The 18,751-nt window shown below is 43.5% G+C and overlaps 1 protein-coding gene across 2 annotated transcripts; it reads left to right on the forward strand.

The window, feature by feature from the left end:
• The first annotated feature begins 244 nt into the window (after positions 1-244).
• SIAH1 (siah E3 ubiquitin protein ligase 1) lies at positions 245-18,616 on the forward strand. 2 transcript variants are annotated; one of them, XM_079315850.1, is made up of 2 exons: positions 245-494; positions 17,222-18,616. In XM_079315850.1, exon 2 carries the CDS (start codon positions 17,224-17,226, stop codon positions 18,070-18,072), a length of 849 nt encoding a protein of 282 aa, XP_079171976.1. In that variant the 5' UTR covers positions 245-494; positions 17,222-17,223; the 3' UTR covers positions 18,073-18,616. The 2 variants fall into 2 exon arrangements, with proteins under 2 accessions (XP_079171976.1, XP_079171975.1); XM_079315849.1 differs by lacking the exon at positions 245-494 and adding an exon at positions 13,840-14,163.
• The last annotated feature ends 135 nt before the right edge of the window (positions 18,617-18,751 follow it).

An 18,751-nucleotide genomic window follows, 5' to 3' on the forward strand; every position in this document is an offset into this window, starting at 1 on the left:
CGCTCCCGCCCGGGCACGGCGGGGCTCGGGGCTGAGAGGGGCTGAGAGGGGCCGGCGCGGCCGCGGGGCGGCCCAGGTGAGAGCGGGGCTCCGCGCCGGGCCGGGCCGGGCTCGGCAGCGCTCGGGGCTCCGCGCCGGGCCGGGCTCCGCGCCGGGCCGGGCTCGGCAGCGCTCGGGGCAGCGCGCAGCGCAGCGCGGCCTTTGTTCCCGGCCGCGCGCGGGGCGGCGCGGTGCGCGTGCGCGGGAGGGGGGGCGCTGGCGGGAGCGCGCCCGTGGAGCGCGCGCGCGCGGAGGCGGCGGCAGGATCGCTCGGGCGCAGCCGGCGCGTGCCCGCGGCGCGGGGAGCGAGCGAGGGAGGCGGGGAGCGCGCGGTGGGCTCAGGCCGCGCACGGAGCGTCTCGGCCGGAGCGGCGCAGCGCAGTCGGCCCGCACGGAGCCGCCATCGGGGGAGCCAAGGCCGCCTCAGCGGGTCCCGCCCTGCCCGGCGCCCACAGGTGAGCGCCGTGGGGAGCGCGAGGGGAGGCGGGAGCGGCTCGCCCGGCGCGGCCCTCAGCCCCCGCCGGGGCTCCGCCGCCGCCCGCCGGAGGCCCCGACGCGGTGGCGGGGCGGCCTCGGGACAAGGCCCCGGCGCGGCCTAAGCGCGGCCCGGGCGGGCGGTGCTGTGCGGCGGCCGCGGCTCGGGGGAGCGGGGCGCGGCGGGGCCTGCGGGGAGCGGCGGCCCGAGCCCTTCCGCCGGGCCATTGTGTGCAGGCGGAGGCGGCGGCACGGCCCGGCCCGGGGCCTGCGCCGCCCGGCCCGGGGCTGCCCCTTTGTGGGCTCGGCCTCGGCCCCGCCGCGCTTTGTGCTCGGGGAGCGCCGCGGGCTCGGCGCGGCCGGGGAGGCGGCCCGGCCCCGCGGGAACGGCTGCCGGGGTAAATGGGCCGCTGGGCGCCCCTCGCTGACATTACCGGGTGGGCTGCTGGCTCTTACCTGATCCGGTGAGAGCAAAGAGGGAAGGAGATTTTTGCCCGTCCTGCGGCTTCCCCTTAAAGATTAAAGAGCTGGGGACCTTCGTGCTTTCCCCTTCTCCACGGTTTTAAAAGGACAACAGCGTTTGTGGTGAAAGGCAAGGCATCTTAAGTATTTCTTCAGGAGAAGAACCAAGTTTCTTTTCCAGTGGTGAGCTGGTGGCACTTTTATTTTGTGCTTATATTAATGCAGTATTTCTCCAGTATTTTCCTTGTGCCCTCCTTTTCAACCAGTCTGGGTGAATATTGCCTTGTTTCTGTAATGAGCAGGCTACTTACAGTCTAAATAGATATATAAAATGATTTAATTTGTTTAACGTGGCACTTGAGTGTCTGTTAGGTAGCTCATAGCTAATTGGACTAGGTCATGAAGGACATGGGATATTCCACACTCAGGACATAGTTTCAGTTGTGTGTTTAACTCCCTTCTCAAGTCAGACTAGCACGGTGCATTCCAGAGGGGGAGGGAAAATGGAAGGGACTTCTCAACCCTGATTTAATCAAGCTGGTCTTCTAGAAGACTTGAGTTATTGGAGTGCCGATACACTAATACAGAGGTTTTTAGGGTAAAGCTTGGATCTCTGGACTATTAATTCGTTGCAGAGAATAACCTTGAGGAGTATACCTAAAGTAAAAATTGAGTGCTAGAAATTATATTCATTTCAATGGAAATTAATGTTATTAAACAGCCTTTGCACTTTTCACAGCAGTGAAAAATCATAGATGAAAGCACAAGAATTAGACTTATCCATCACTGATACAATTTTAGAAATCTGTTGTGACCCAAGAATTCTGAACCTGATGAAATGATGGACATTTTTGACCTAAAAGTGCATGTCCAGATGAAGTAGCTTAACTGTTAATGTACCATTTCTGTTAATAAGGTTTTAATGCCATAGTCCAGTTAGACTATAGTAGAGGAGTTAGCCCAGAAATTCAGTGGCTCCAGCTAAGTAGGTGTGAACTAAGGAAAGTAAATACTTTAAGCAGCATGAGTACTTTTCATAGTTAGATTTGAGTAGAGTTGCTGCTTTTTGCTTAGTGTGACTTGAGAAAGAAATCCTGCTCAAATGTCAGACACCCGCCTCTAATGTGGAAAAGAGGAGCATGAGCATGTTCATGTGAGAAGCAACTCTTTGGTCTGAAAATTCAAAGAAATCAAGTAGTAGTTTTATGAACTATGGTCTTCAGATGCAACATTCTAGAAGACTATGCATACAACTGCTATTAGAAATATGGTGTTCTTAATTTTGAGTTAGAATCACTTTGCTTTATTTTTCTTCTGTAGTAGTGCTTTTAGTCTTGTAACTGTCAGCTTTAAAAGGTGGACTGAGTTTTGCCAGATGGATTATTAGTGTCTTTTTTGCTTTAATGATTGTCTTATTTTCAGGAGCTAAACTGAAGCAGGATAGTCAGGGTAAATGAATGATATTTGAAATTCTTGACACACATATAAAGAACTCATTTCTGCAGTTGTAGTGCCGAGTATGCACTGTGCTTGCAGCTGCTGGCTGTGGTTACCTGAATTCCTGCTCCGTGCTGTTGGTGCTACCTGCTGCAGGAAGCAGCAGCACTGAAGTGAGGATGCTGGCAGGCTCTAGTTCATCTCAGCCATCACGTGCTGCCTGAAGCTCAGGATCTCAGCTCCGGAGTTTTCAGTCTTAAATGTCATGAACATTGTAGATGTAGATGATTTCTGCTGGATTTTTTTGCTTTTCTGTTTCTTTGGTTTTTGGAGGGAAATCAGCATTTTAAAAAGTGAAAGCTATTTGTAATTAAAAAAGAAAGTATGAAATTTTGGGGGGTTTTTTTGTTTTTTTTTTTTTTAACTTTGACAAAATACACAACAAAGACAAGTTGTTGCCTTAATAAAATGTTTTCATTAATAAGAATTTTTCACTAGTAAAAAAATTTGTTGTAAGTAGGTTACTCTTTTTCAAAGTGTATGCACTGTTCCTTTCCTAAATGTTCAATGTCATGATAAAAATGTAATTTTGATGTGCGTTTTCTGTGTACAGTATCGCATTGTGGGCTAGAAATTGGGAGATATGCATAAATACTGTTACCATGAGTTGTGACTTCAGGTTTACCTGAGGTTTTGCTGTTAGCACTTAAATGCATTGTAAGCAAAAACCTTCCTAAGTCAGTGACTTGGGTTTCTTTGATATGCTAGGGTATGTTCAGCTATTAACTTTACAATGGAGTAAAGGAAGACAAAAGCCAGCGTTAATGCCCCATTTAATAGTCTATAAGTTTTGTGCCCCTAGAGAAAGAGATTCTAATTCTGATCCAAACTGCATACCATGCTTCTGTAATGGCCAGGACAGCTATTATAATATGTGACAGTATAAAATGATGATTCTTTGTGTTATCATAGGAATAATGAGAGATTTGGTTACTAATTCCACAGTATTTTAATCAGATAAAGTGCTAGATAATTACAGCTAACCAAATGGTCCACTTCTGATTTTAACTTGTTATCCTTTATAGAAGCTGAATATGAAAAGTGAGGTTGGCTATGTTTTCAGGGAGGAAGTAAAATGTTACTTAAATGATAAAATCTGTATTTGTCCTCTTGCACCTGGAAAATTAATTATAAAATCACCATGGATATATTCCAGGGCAGTTGATATAAGAACAGTAAATTGCTCTATAGACGGTTGCTGACCTTTTCCCTTTTGGTCTGCCTTATCCAGAAACATGTTTTTATCTTTTCTTGTAACAATTCATGACCTTGCTGGACATGAAGAAAAACAGGGAGAGTGTAATGATAACTTTGGCTGCTTAAAAAATTACTCATCCACTCCTTAAAAGTGAAAGAGAAGTTCTTTGAAGTGTGGTTTGTGTGGCTGGGGTGGTTTAACCCCAGCTGGCAGCTCAGTACCACACAGACTCTCTCTCTCACTTTCCCACCTGCGGGATCAAGGAGAGAATTGCATGAGTAAAAGCAAAAAAATCCTCTTGGATTGAGGTAAAGACAGGTAAGGGAAGAGCTGCACACACAAGCAAAGCAAATCAAGGAATTCTTTCCCCCCTTCCCATGAGCAAGGCAGGTGTTCAGCCATCCCCAGCAAAGCAGGGCTCCATCGTGCTTGGTGGTTACTTGGGGAGACAAATGCCATCACTCCAAACATCTCCCCTTCCTCTTCTTCCCCCCAGCTTTATGTGCTGAGTGTGATGCCAGGTGGTCTGGAATGTCCCTCTGGTCAGCTGGGGTCACCTGTGCTGGCTGTGTCCCCTCCCAAGGTGTGCAGCCCCAGCCTCCCCACTGCTGGGTGGTGTGAGAAGCAGGAAAGGCCTTGACTCTGTGCAAGCACTGCTCAGCAATAGCAAAACCATCTGTATTTATCAGCACTGCTTCCAGCACAAACCCAAAACACAGCCCTGGCCCAGACACTGCAAAGAAATGAACTCTACCCAAAGCAAAATCAGCACAGTGGCATGAAGTCTTTGAATATTTTAAGGTTCTTTTGTAGAATTCTTTCACGTAATACTGAACAGAGCAAAAAGTAATTTAGTCTTTGAAGAAAGACCACAGTCACTTTTCAAGGGTGTTTTTTTTTAATGCTGTCAAGGAGGATCATTTAAAATGTCACACTTTCAGAATTACTTTCAAATACATCTTCAGATGAAGTGTGTTGAAGGTATCTTGTTCTTTAAATTTTGCTAGTGTATGGATTGTGCAAAGGTTTTAACTGGAGTTAGGAGCTTTTTAAAGCAATTTGGTGTTAAACTGCAGGAAAGAAAGCTTGAAAATAAATTGCATAAAATTTTTAGAATTGGCATCTAGCTTAGAAATGTACATGTATTAAAAGGCTTATTTTTGTTTCTGTTTGCTCTGTAGTTATACGTCTTATATATTTTACAAGGGGATGACAACTGCAACACAAGGTTTCTGTTTTGTAAATCTTGGTATAAGTTGCTTCATACTGAAGTGTAATTTAGGTATTAGTTTGAAGTGAGGTTTTAATTTTTTTTTCCTATGATTTTTTTCAAAAGTTAGTGTTTTTCCTAGAATATGCAGTTAGTTGTGTTAAGGAGAAGCAATAGAAAATGTAGCAGCACACAAGCTGTGGCACATCCAAGGTGCAGTTTCTGCTGGGCTGCAGCGTTAACTGGCAGTGTAGCCGCCTCCATGGGACTGTGAAAGGGAGCGGTTCCAGTCCCAAGTTCAGCTGCAGGCTGCCCGCCTGTGAGGAGGGGGAGGTGTTGCTGGTGCCCTTCCAGGGCAGGCGGCACCGTGGGACCAGGAGCTCAGCCCTGCCGCGGGGGGTGTCACCCTCTGACACCGCGGGTCCCTGCCCGGCCGGGCTCAGCGCTGACAAACGATGGCTGGGCCTCCACTGCCCCTTGGCTTTGTGCTTCCTGGGCTGCCAGGGGAAGAGCTCAGGTGAAAGACTGCTCTTGTTGAATACATTACCTTAAAGAGAAAGAAGACAGTGGGTAAAAATCAGGCAGCACAGTCACTCCGTTTGCTTGGTGGTAGCCTGGTTTTTTTATTGTGGAAATGGTGAAATTACACTCCAGCATCCTCTGTGTGGAGCCTGTATCTGGTGGGTCATTCTTTGTGCCATAGATAAGCCATTTTCTTGTAGTGCTGTGTGAAAGCTCTTAAGAAATATTGTAACTGAGCAGTTTTCTTAGAAGTGCTATTAAAATATTTAAGAACCTTTAAAACATGGCATGTTGCTACTTTGAAAGGTAGTGGCTGTAACTCCTTTCTGTAAAAATGGACTCTTTTTTTCTTTTTTTTCTTTTTTTTTTTTTTTTTTTTTGAAACCTCATTACCTTCTGTCATTTTTTGTTTTGGTTTGTTTTGTTTTGTTTTTTTTTTTTACCAACATGGGTCTGCTACAGTTTTATTTATTAGTCTTCTTGAATTACCTAATATTCTTTTGGTAATCATGTGGTAAACATGCTTTGATATGCATTTTTGTGTTGATACCTGTTTGGCTCCACTTTAAGGCATAAAAGAGAAACTTCTCCTGTTTAAAGCTGATCACTTGTGCCTGTATTTGACCCTTAAGTCTTGCTCCTTTCTGTCTACAAGGTTCATGTGTAATTGTCATCTTGCAAAAGTTGTGAAAATGCTCTGCTCAACTGATATTTTGGTTTCTGAAGGACTGTTTATTTTGAAATATATATGCACATGTATTTATAGAAAAGTCTTTAGAGTCACAAAACTACTTTCATTTACAGGAATATTTCCCCTTTTTGTACATGAAGGTATCAACACAGTTGGGAGTTAATTTGTATAGGGTTCATCTCTCTGTGGCCGATATCTGTGTGATTGCACAAGTGCACTAAGGATGTAATTTGGAGACTGGTTGCACAGGTGTGACTGGGGAATCATTTGGCTGGCAGATGTTGATGGTGTACTATGAAATTTGAGTGTGGGTTTTTGCTGGGTCAAGTCGAATTTTACAGATAAAAAAGTACATATTCTGTAATAGAAGCTGAGATGGACATTCTTCCAAAGCAGCACCTGTAAAGTAGTAATTTTAAGAGCACTTTTTGTGCATATTAAAACCAGCTGCTGACCTGAACACTTTTGTTTTAAAATCAGGTGTTCTATTTAAGCAAAAGTTGTTCCTTGTACAGTCATAAGTCTTCCATGGATGTACAGGGGCCCATTTACTAATGGAGTTGAGTGTAGGAAAAAAGAGGATTTCACTGAAAACTGTCCTTTAACGTGCATATGAGGAAGTAGACTTAAGGTTGCCTATAAAACTTTAAAATTTTTATTTCCCATTTTTGAATGCTTGATCCTCCACCCCAATCTATTTTTTAATACTTGTGTAAAAGAAAAGGGCTAAAAAGCACTGAATTTTACAACTGTGCTTTAGACAGTGATTCACAGCTAAGACCTGGTGTTCAAGATTCAGCACTGCAACAGACTCAAGTTTTGATTTTGAATATGTAACAGAAGAGAGGACAATATTTTGCAGAGAAAGACAGTGATAGATCTTGAATTTAGAAAGTGCAGATAAAGAGAACATGAAGTAACAGAAAAATGTCTACTCCTGTCATTTCCAAACCATTCATAGTATCTTGTGTTTTAATTTCTGATTCAGACTCAGCCTTGACTTCAGAGTGATTATGAGAGAATTTTAATTTTGTATGCCATGAAGCAATTCCCAAACAATACAAATAAGTGAAATAGTGTGTACATTTTACTTGGCATTTGAGATGTACCTGATCAGAATTTAATGGCAGTAAAAGAACATGTAATTCTCTTGCCCAAGAGCTTTTTTTTTTTCTCCTGAATTTAAATAACTTGCTTGAAAATCTGGGCACTGGAGCTTCACAAAAAAGGCTGAGGGAATTTTTTCTGATAATACAAGGATCCCTCTAAAGAAAGGTTACTTTACTTCTCCTAAACTCAGGAGGCCCTTCATATTAGATACAATAGAACTAGTGAGAAGGGTGTTGCCAATGTCTCCATAATTTGTCTCTTTGATGTACAAAATACTGGAATGAGTAGAGGGCAGTTACCCATATGTGCGCAGGAGTTCGAAAGTAAACAACGATTGAAGTCTGATGATTGCAGACTGTAAAAAAGGAGATGTTAAATAATTTAGCAGTGTCTTTTAGTGTGTAATGATATTCAGTTATTACTAACCTGGAGTAAATTTGAATAGGGTCGAACAGGGTTAACTTGGTATCCTTATCAAGTAATTTCATTCCTTTTTGCATTAATGGTGAGACTCACAGCTACTCGTGGTAGTTAAAAACCTGTAAAAGGCAGAAGTATTTGCCTGTGGTGACTCAGAAGCTCGTGACAAAACAGGAACTAGATCTCCCCTGCCACAGACTTGTGCTCTGCACCACTGATCCTGGGTTTGGTTGGCTGTTTTTTTGAAGGTTTGAGGAATGCTCAGTGTTTTCATGCAGCATGGTGGGCTGTGACGTCAGCAGCCCCACCCGTCTCTGGTGTGTGCTCAGGTTGGACACTTTCTGGAGACTGCTCTTATTTCTGAGTTAAAGCTACATTTTAAACCTCGGGGTTGGATGAGAAGCTGTAAAACTGTTGCTCTCTGCTGCATTGTAACCAGGCTTGGCTGCAGAGTTGACAGGAGCCGAGGCATGCAGAAAACGGGTGTTCAAAGAAGTGAAGTACTGAAAAGTGTGGAATCATCAGAAATGCAGAAATCCCATTGCAATTTTGTACTTGTCTTCCATTGCTTAGAGTCTAAGTTCAGTGATTTCTGCTTTCTGCCTGCAGTATATCAACAGAATACAAAACCCTGTGGCTCACCTTAGCTTGCCATGGCTTTCCATTTGAATTAGTATGCAGAGTAGGAAAATTTTATTTCCAAAATTCAGAAATGTTCTAAGAATACAGACTCGATCCTTTACTTTTACTTGTTGTCTGTTTTATTCTCTTTGTGGTGTGTGTCTTGGATAAAATAAATACATTTTTGGACATTCTTGCAAAAGTTCTTGCTTTTGAAGATTAAATTAATTTCTAAAAAAACAGATTTGTAAAAATTCTCACTCCGATTGACTAGAGATTGTGTGTAGTTTAGTACTAGAGGGTCTGAAAAATTAGTAATTTCTGAAGTGTTAGCCTTCCAGTGCCACTCGAGTGTGTTCTGTGATGCTGGATGTATTTATGTAGGATCCATACCTGACATATCTTGTGACATCAAGGTCTGTACTCTGGAATAAGTATCTTGATTCTCTCAGCCCTCCCTACATATCTGCCCTCCTGAGTTTAGATTGCCATACTTTACACAGGCTCCACTGTCATCAGGACTCTATACAGGAATACAGAACAAGTGAAGAAATGATTATTTAAAATGGAAGTATGTACAAACATAAGCAATGAAGAAGATGGAGACATCTTTATAAAAGCAGTCAATGTGCATCATCCTGTCCTGACTTCCTGCAGAGGGGCTTTCTGTGTCACGGGTCAGACTCCCATAGGGCAGTCTGTATTTGTAGGTCTCCTTGATCAGGTCTGGTTATTTTGATGGTCTGCTCCCTTCTACTGTTAAGTTATGCAGGAAAAATACTGAGCATTAAGTAGGCCTTGAATTTGTATTGGAATAGTTATCACAGAAAGACTTAGTAAGTGAAGACACATCAAAGTACAGGTACTTCTTTTAGCTGAGCCTTACTGAATTAAGGTAGGTGCTTCCACGCCACACCCTCCTCCCTGTGTCTGCCACAGACACTGGAATGGTGATGCAATATTGAGTGGCAATTACAGCATGCACTGAAGAGTATAGGGTTTGCAAAATCAGACTGAGGAAAGAAACACAGTCCTCAAATTGTCACACGTGGTAGGATTTGCTGTTAATGTTTACAGAGGGGGTTGATTCTTTTTTCTCTTTTTTCCCTTTTTAAAAAAATCTAATAGAGTGTAATTGTATACAGAGCCTATCTATGATGCTTATAGAACAATTGAGTGCTTCCTGTTTAGAGACTTCTGAATGGCAGTATGTGTTACAGCATGAAAAATACCTTGCTTTTCTCTCCTGCTCTTACTAGTTCATTCTGTAACTGATCCTTCTGTGTGCCTGACTTACTTTTTATTGCAGCACTGTATGTCCAGAACTTTTAAAAATGTAGCTGTCTCCCTGTGTTTATAGATATTACTGGGCTGAATTGTAGAAGGATGATTCTGATATAGCTCAATTCAGTGTGCTCTGTGCATGGTGAACAGAAACTAGATACTACTGAAAATAAAATAAAAATCTTTCATATGCTACTTAGTTTCCATAGAGTTATCTGTATTTTCATATGAAGTTTTCATTATTTTCTTCGATTCTGTGGGTTCTGCCATCTTAATTTCAAGACTGGTGCAGATACCACAGCAGGCTGCAGACAGGCATGCTCCCTTGGGTTTCTCAAGGTTCTTGGGGCAAAGGTGGCAGGTTGGGTCCATCCCATGGTTTATGGTGCTGCAGGGTCTGTGTGGGGGCAGCTCTGGGTGTCCTGTGGCAAGGAGGGCTCTGGCCATTTGCTGCCTGCTGATCCTGGCACTGGGGATGACAGAGCTGGGGAAGGAGGGAAGAGAAGCTCTTGTCAGACAGCACCACCAGGTGCAGTGCAGGGTGTGCAGGATAAAGCCTGGAGCAGTGCTTCTCTTTCACAATCTTCACACCTCTCTTCTAGGTGGGATTTGGCAGTGTCAAAGCAAGACAAGTTATTTGCTTGTTTTTAAAAAGGAAAAATATGGTCAAGTCCAATGTGGGAGTGTCCATGATCTTTTTAATGCAAGTGTTTAGTTTTTATTTGTATTTAAAGAGTGGCTTTTCCCTGTATTTTTGTTTAGCTGCATATAGTTTCACTACCTAGTTTGCGGCTTAACTCCCTTTTATTACATTAGATTAACAAATATCAATAATTTTTATTTTGTTGCTTGTACCAATTCATTTAATGTATTACTGCATTTTCCTTTTTCACAATGGTATTTGATTAGTTAATTTTAATATAGCTTAAATTTTCAGGAATTTCTTTGATAGTTCCTGCAGCTTTTGCTTTCTGACCTCCTCCCTTTCCTTCCAAGCTCAAAAAACAGGAGAGATAAATGTTCTGTTTTGCTTTATGAATTGTGAATTTACAAGGAAAACTGTTTTTTTTATTTAATTCTACATGAAAAGTGTGAAAGCTGTCATCTTCTCCACCTATAGAGTACAGAGTGAGTGGTCCATATTCAGGTTTTGGCTATTGATCAGACATTTTTAGTTTTCCTTCAGAATGAAATTTGGGGGTTTATCAGGTTTTTCTCGCAGAGTTTTGTTTTTCAGCTTGCCTTCCTGGAAAAGGCTGGAGTCTCATAGCAGCATGGGCTCCTGTGTTCTGTGCAATGGTGGATGTGCTTGAAGCTCTGCTTGACTGGAGAACAGGTTATTCACTTGTTGGGATTGATGAAGTTCTCTGTTGCATTTAAAATTGAACACTTCACTCATAGTAGTTGGTTAATAATGTGATTTTGATGTGGTCATTGTATGACTTCGACAAGACACTGTTCCCTCCTAATCTTACCTTATAAAGTTGTTGGAAAGAAAATCTTCAACAGCTAGGGAAAAATCTCTCCTGGGCTAAAGTTGAGTATTCCAGCATATCTCCACAGGGGAAATAGTGAGTGACAGCCATGAGCAGAAGTCAAACAGCACTGAGCAAAGTCAAGTTTTTGCATTTAGTTAGAAATAGATGAGTCTGATTTGGTGGGTGATTTCTGTGTTTGTGTCTGCATGTGTCACACAGGGTGTGCTGAACTCGGGGAAGCCTCGATGGGCACTGCCATGGCCATTGGGGATTGTGTGGGACACATGGGGCATGGGGGCTCATTGCAGTCGTGGCCACAAAGATAATTCCATGGTTATATAACTGTATTGGGATTTCCCTTCCTGGTGGCTGGAAAATGGGGTTGGTAGGGAATGTCTTGTGGTGCAAGAAAAAGACTACCTGCAGTTTCAGGCAGACTGGGTCACTGCAAGGTAGCAGGAAATGCTGTAATTGTGTATGAAATAGAGATGAACTGGACAGAGGACATTTTGGCAAAGGAAATCATCAAGAGTTCTCGGCTCAATTTTGTGTATTTATGTTGGTTTCATTTTATAGTATTCTGTTACATTGGATTGTTCTGGCTTTTGCTTGTTAGGCAGGAAAAGAGAAGCCCTGAGGTGTCTGAAATAACAAATAGCATAGTGAAGGGCACCAAAGAAAACAGTGTCTGGAAGGGTTGAAAAAAATCCTAATTCATTTGTCAAAACCAGAGTGTATAGAGACTAAATTGTATTATATAGCTGATTGATAATTTATGTCATGAACTGTCTTCCAAGAGTTTGAAGTAGGCCAGCAGGTCCAGAGGCTGTGTCTGAGCAGGAGTGCACGTGAGTCCAGGCCTGCATTTGATCCTAACCATGCCAGGCCCTTGGGATCCAACATCTCCCAACAGCTGGGAAAGAGAAACTGATAGACTGTAAAAGGAAAAACCTTGGGCCCTAAAAGGTCTTTTAAATAAAATTAAATTTAACATACTAGTTTATTCAAAAATATTGGCAAGCTTTTCTCTGACACATTTTATGTTTAACTAGTATTTTCAACTTTTTCAACCTTTCATTTAACTTTTGGGTTTTGACATTCTTTGGCTTGTGTCACATTGAAAAAAGTAACTTGTCAGTGTTTTTCACAACATCCTGTTCTCATTTCCAGTCCTCTCTAACTGTGTACTCTGTGTAAAAGAGTCTTAGTCTCAAATATGATTGTACAGTTGAAAAAGTTAAAAGATTTTCTATTACTTTGTTGGTGGTTATAATGTATTGAAGTGCATTTTGAATCCAAGCCCCTGAACTCAGTTTTGAAATGCTATAGAAAAAAATACTTTATTGCATCACATACAGACAATAGTGATAAATTATCACTCTTATATGAAACTTTTCCTCTTCCAACTATTAGGATGACTATACAGAACTTTTGTGTGTTTTTTCCCCCCCCAAACTAGTGTTCAGTTTCCCTTTTAAAAGCAAACTCAAATGCTAAACTCAAGTCTAATCTATTTGATATGGGTGAGGATATTAAAGCAGATTTGGTATGAGAGTAGTGGATGATGCTAAGCTGAATTTGTCAAAGGTGCCCTGTATTACAGTAAAGCACAAATGTGATTTCTAGAATGTGTCTGGAGCTAACACCTTGGTAAGGTGAGAAGCTGGAGGAGTATCAGTCCAGTCCTATTTACTGATGTTCATTCCCTGGCACATGAGGCACACCATCTTTTTCAGCTTCTTCAAACTGCTTGTGTGCCTGTGCCTCAGCAGAGCTTTTTAACCAGTGGGTTGGTTGTGTCTTCCATTCCCCCAGTATTTGTGTTCTGTGTGCGGGTTCTGTGTCCCGGGCACTGTGCTGAGCGGAACAAAGCGCATGGCAGCGGCAGCTGGAAGGTGTCCGGGGGCTGTGCGTGTGCCCTGGGGACACCCAGAGCTGTCACTCGAGAGGCTGCCTAGGCGTGTTACACGCACCTCACAGCACGCTCTTAGTTTCTCAAATGTTGCTTCTGTGCAGTTTTTCTTCAGCTTTTCTGTTCTGCTTGTAAACTTTCTTGACTCTTTCCTGGTGGGATATTGCACGTTTGTGAGTGAGACTGAAGGAAGCCTTGTATGGATTGGGCAGGGGTTTTTTATAGCAATTGGGCAGCATTTGCAGGTATTACAGTGCTGATACAAGTCTTCTTGAAAAGGATGTGGATTTCAGATAGTAGGAAAGCGTTTTTAAAGATAATTTCTTTTACTCAGATATTGTAGCCTTACTTTTTATGTGACCACAACAGTTTATTTCAGTGTTTGTTCTGCTGTCTCCACTGAAACTTGTACTTCCATGATCTTACCATCATTATAGCAGTGTTCCATAGTGTCCAGGCTTTTCTGAGCAAAGTGTGTGCATCATGCAAGCGTGTTGACTTGGTTTCCAACTGCTTTATCCTTTTAAGTGTTCTAATTTTTTAATGGTCCAAGTAGCTAAATACACCAAATTGTTCTAGTTCTGTGGTCATTTCCTCGAGATTATGCTAAATCGAATATTATTAAATGGAGAAAATTCCTGTTGAATAGACTTTACAGATCCACAGTGAAAAATGCTCATCTGAGGAATATCCTTGAAATAGGTAGGAAGAAGTGATTTTCATGTCTGGTAAGAGTTTTGAATGGAAGCTGTAGCTCTTTCCAGGCAGTTGTTTCGGGGAGCGGAGAGCTTTCTCCGTGCGCACGTGCGAGGCTCGGCCGGCCGCTGTGCGGGGCCGGATCGCGGTCCCGCGTGGGGCGGGGCCGGACTCCGGTTCCGCGGGAAGGGCGGGGCGAGCCGCGTCCTCCCCCGGCGGCAGCGGCGGGCGGGGCGGGGCGGGGCCGTCCCGGGCCGGCAGTGCCGGGGAAGCTCGGGGAACCATTTTGGGGCGCGGGGCCGGAGCGCGGCCCGCATGGGGGCGGTGGGCCCCGCCCGGGGCGGTGCCATCCGGGCGCGGCGCGGGGCCCGCCGGGGGCTTGCGGCGCGGTCACGGCCCGGCCCGCGCCCCGAGCCCGCCTGTGCTGCGCGGACACGCCATGAGCTCCTCCGCGCCCCATGACGGGCAGAGCTGCCTCCAGCGGGCCCTACTCCTGGAAGGGCGTCTGGTCTGCGTGCTTGCCGGGGAGTAAAACCTGCAAGGGGAAAGGTAGCGCCGTTTAAATTGCCTTCTGCGCAGTATTGAAAGCTGGGCTTGTGGGAGCCGCTGTGTCCCGCGGGAGGTGTCGGTGCCTGTGCATGTCACCTTTCCCAGAACAGTGTCGAGAATGCTTTTAGCAACAGGTCGGTGCGTTCTGTGTTACCAAGAACAGCTTTTCTTGATTTAGAACTAGGAAATCTTAAGATGCGTTTTCCCCTCTTCATTCCTACCGTTGTGTAAATGTTTTCGAGTATGTTCGGTCTTTTTGATAATTGGAGTTAAAGACCCAATACTCTTGAAAATGACAAGTTGGTGTTCCTCAGTTCGTCGCTGTTGCTTAGAAACTTGTTCCTCGTGTGTGCAAATACAGATAATGAATAACAAATATTGCATATAGGTGTTTTTACCTGTAGTAAGAGGTTTGAAACATTAAACTTTATCTCTAGTTCTGTAGTTGTTTTTGGTTTGTAATTGTATGTTTTTCATAGTTTGGTGGGTTAAATGTATTCCACTGTTAAAACTTCTACTTGTGATTAATTTCTAACTTTGAGATAGCCATAAAAGATGTATTATTCACTTTTGTGTTAACAAGAGTGAAGAAAATGTAGGCTTCGGGCAGGTTTAGGCTTGGTAGATTGCAGTTTATATCCTTAGCCAGTGTCTTTCCTTCACGCTAATCTCAGTGGTCTGGTTCAGAGGCTCTTGCTCGTTTCCATTCCGTGCTGCTGTGAGCTGTGGAAGGTGTGTGTGTGAAGGCTGCTCACAAGGAGCACTGGTAACACAGTTCTGTTCTCCAGTGCCTCCGTACCTTGGAAGGCTCAAGTGAGAAGTGCATCTGTGCACAAGGTCTTTCACAAAGTTTGTAGGTTGCTTCATTTAACTGTTGCATGGGCTCAGTGAGGTGTAATTAAAGACAGCAGAGCTCACCCAGCTCGTCAGGCTGCCCAGGGAACTGGTCTGACGCAGTGGTTTTCACCAGCATTATCTGCAGGTTACGGGGGATCCCTGCATCAGGACATGCAGGGTCAGGCAAGAGGAAACACACACAGAGTTTTCTGAAATTCATGTGTTTGCAGTGTTTGAAGGGAAATACTTCCAGAATTTTACATATGAATATGCTTGTTATTTCCAAGCTCTTCCCGAGTGAACAGTGTGATCAGCATTGGTTCTCCCCTGTCCTGGTTTGTTCTGGAGCACAGTGCATGGTGCCCCACACCTGCAGCTGCTGGGGACACAGAGCAGTGCAGCTGGCAGAGGCCTTGCTGCTCCAGTCCCCTCACTGGTGCAGCATCCCTTCCCCAGGACACATGCTTGATTTGTCACAGACATCCTAAACTTCTCAACTAAGCTGGAGTGCCTCACAGTGGGAAGGTACAGCAAAAAGACACAAACATTCTTGTCATATTTCTACAGTATCACTTATGGCCCAGCACTGAACACTGCTGCATGGGTGTTTTTCTCAAGCATGGGAATTGGGTATTTCTAGACCACCAAGCCTGAGATGGAGTAAGAGAGTTTGGTGGGTTGAGAAGATGCTGTCAGTGAGTTTGTGAGAATCATAAAATCACTGACTGAGTATCAAATCTTAGACACTCATACTTTTCTAGCTCTGGGGAGAAGTACTTCTGTAGAGGAATTTGGACTTGTTTGTCTCACATTACTTTTTGAATGTCGAGGACTAAGTAATTTTGAAGTTGGAATCTCTTAGTTCCTCTGTGTTGTGCCCTGAACAGTGCATGTCTTGCAAAAGCATGCACAGTATGCTGCTCTGAGCTGTCTGGTCCAAGTATGAGTAAGTTTGTGGGTGAAATGATGCTAAATATGGGAAGCTTGCCTATTGCCTAATATTCCCATGTCAAATAGCAAGGAGATTAAAGATGAGGTTTATTTTGAGAGCTTTATACGTACGTGACAGATCCAGAGCTGGTTGTACTCGCAGAGAGGCACTTAGGGTGGCTGAGAATTGTACTGTGTAACAGAAGCCAATTTTGGATAACATTTTATTTAACTGCCCTTTACCTACAAAGGTATGGTTTATTTCTTCAAAACTGTGTTTATTTTTTTCAGATAGTGCTAACAATTCCTTTTCCACAAGGAAGAGGAGTTAGGAGTACAGGAAAACATAACATGTTAATAAATATGGTTGGTACTCGTTCCACATCTGTGGAATGCTCGAGCAAGTTGTTTGGTCAGACAGCTGTCACCTTTCTCTGGGGACATTGGAGAGGACAGAACATCAGGGGGAGCTGCACTGAATAGGACTTCATCAAGAAGGCCTTTCCAAGGGACTGCAAATGTCTCAGTATTTACATGGTAAAATGAATTCTCAAATTTAACAAGTGAAGTTTGAATTTGTAGTCTTATTTGGGAAACTAAACAAAGTAATTGCTGTGGGGTCTTTTTTCTGGTATCCTCACAAATGGTTTGGTTAAGGAAGCTGAAGCAGTGCTTTACATGCCATGGGCCTCAGTAGCAGAGTAATGAAAATGAAGAGTCACTGTCCTATCCTGGGGAGAAAAACAGGATAGTAATTGTCTGAGCTGTGTTTTCAACTTTTTTTTTTTTTTAATTGCACTGTAAATATGATTACTGAGAAAGTCACATCCAGAAGATAGTTTTTTTTTTTTTCCCATTAAAAATGCTTCGTTTGTCATACACAGCAGCTAAGGATTGATACACACAGTGTATCACCGAGTCAACTGAACACAGAGTTGATACACACAAGTGGTCTGGATGAAGCATTTCAGAAATGCAATATTGAAAAAATAAACCAGCAATAACAAATGTTTTTATCATGTCTTTATTCCTCTGCCTTGCAGTTTCCAGTAGGTAAATGCCACTTTAGAACTTCTTCACTTGTTCATTTTCCATGTCATGCAAGTGTCTGTACCATATGTGTACAACTGATCTACACATGGCATATATGCAGTTTGTGTTACATGGGGGGGGGCTTGCTTTCGTTTGTATCTTATTGCCTCTTGAAACTTCTCTGTGGGTCAGGAAATGCAGTGTGCAGAGCAGTGAGTTGTGTTTAGATGTGACCTGTGTGTTCTCTGTTGTGTTGCAGAAATGAGCCGTCAGACCGCCACAGCACTACCCACAGGTACCTCCAAGTGCACGCCATCGCAGAGGGTGCCCGCGCTGACGGGCACCACAGCTTCCAACAATGACCTGGCCAGTCTCTTCGAGTGTCCCGTGTGCTTTGACTATGTGCTGCCACCCATCCTGCAGTGTCAGAGTGGCCATCTGGTCTGTAGCAACTGTCGCCCCAAACTCACGTGCTGCCCCACTTGCCGAGGCCCGCTGGGCTCCATCCGTAACCTGGCTATGGAGAAAGTTGCCAATTCCGTACTATTCCCGTGTAAATACGCCTCTTCCGGCTGCGAGATAACTTTGCCGCACACAGAAAAAGCAGACCACGAGGAGCTGTGTGAGTTTAGGCCTTACTCCTGTCCCTGTCCCGGTGCTTCGTGTAAATGGCAAGGCTCTCTGGATGCTGTAATGCCGCACCTGATGCATCAGCATAAGTCTATTACAACGCTGCAGGGAGAAGATATAGTGTTCCTGGCCACGGACATTAATCTTCCTGGTGCTGTTGACTGGGTTATGATGCAGTCTTGTTTTGGCTTTCATTTCATGCTAGTGTTGGAGAAACAGGAAAAATATGATGGTCACCAGCAGTTCTTTGCAATTGTACAGCTGATAGGAACACGCAAGCAAGCAGAAAACTTTGCTTATCGACTCGAGCTAAACGGGCATAGGCGGCGATTGACTTGGGAAGCTACTCCTCGATCCATTCATGAGGGAATTGCAACAGCCATTATGAATAGTGACTGTCTAGTCTTTGACACCAGCATTGCACAGCTCTTCGCAGAAAATGGCAATTTAGGCATCAACGTAACTATATCCATGTGTTGAAACGGCAATCGAACCTCTTCAGGCCAGTGTTTAAAACCATTGCATTTAATTTAGCAGAAATAGGGTAACCATCTTTGACTGTCAGACAAATTATTTGGTAGATGGAGGGTAGACATAAATGAAGGTAAATAAACGGAAAGGCTGTTAAATTACAGGAAGCAGTTGCATGTAGTAACTAATATATTTAAAATAAGTCAACAGTAAACCACTGAAAATATATATACACCCAAAATGGGCATCTTTTGTATTAAGAATTGATTCTACAGGAAATGTTGTAAAATAATTCTAAAAACTTGTTTGTAGATTGATTGTACTGTTGAAAAGGATACTGTTTCGTGTTTTTGTTTGTGTTTTTTTCCTCCCCCTTTGACTGACAAGCCATGTTGAGCGGTCTGGTCTCTGGCCGCTGCCTCCCCTCCTCCCCACCCCCCCTTTGTAAGTCACTACATAGTATTGCTGCTGTTTGTGTATATTTTTTGTGTATTTGCTAATTTTTATTAACTTCTAGTTTTTCATTAAATAAATATGACTTTCTTTTCTGTAATTCAGGTTTTTCTCTTTTTTGTATCTTTTTAAAATTAATTACAGGTGTCATCTTTTGATATGCATAATTGCTATGGTAAAACTTATATTTCTGTATGTTTGGTAAATTTTGTCTCTTTCCAGTAGTCAATTCATT

Source organism: Erithacus rubecula (assembly GCF_903797595.1).
Source record: "Erithacus rubecula genome assembly, chromosome: 12".
In the NCBI taxonomy this organism is placed as follows: Eukaryota; Metazoa; Chordata; class Aves; order Passeriformes; family Muscicapidae; genus Erithacus; species Erithacus rubecula.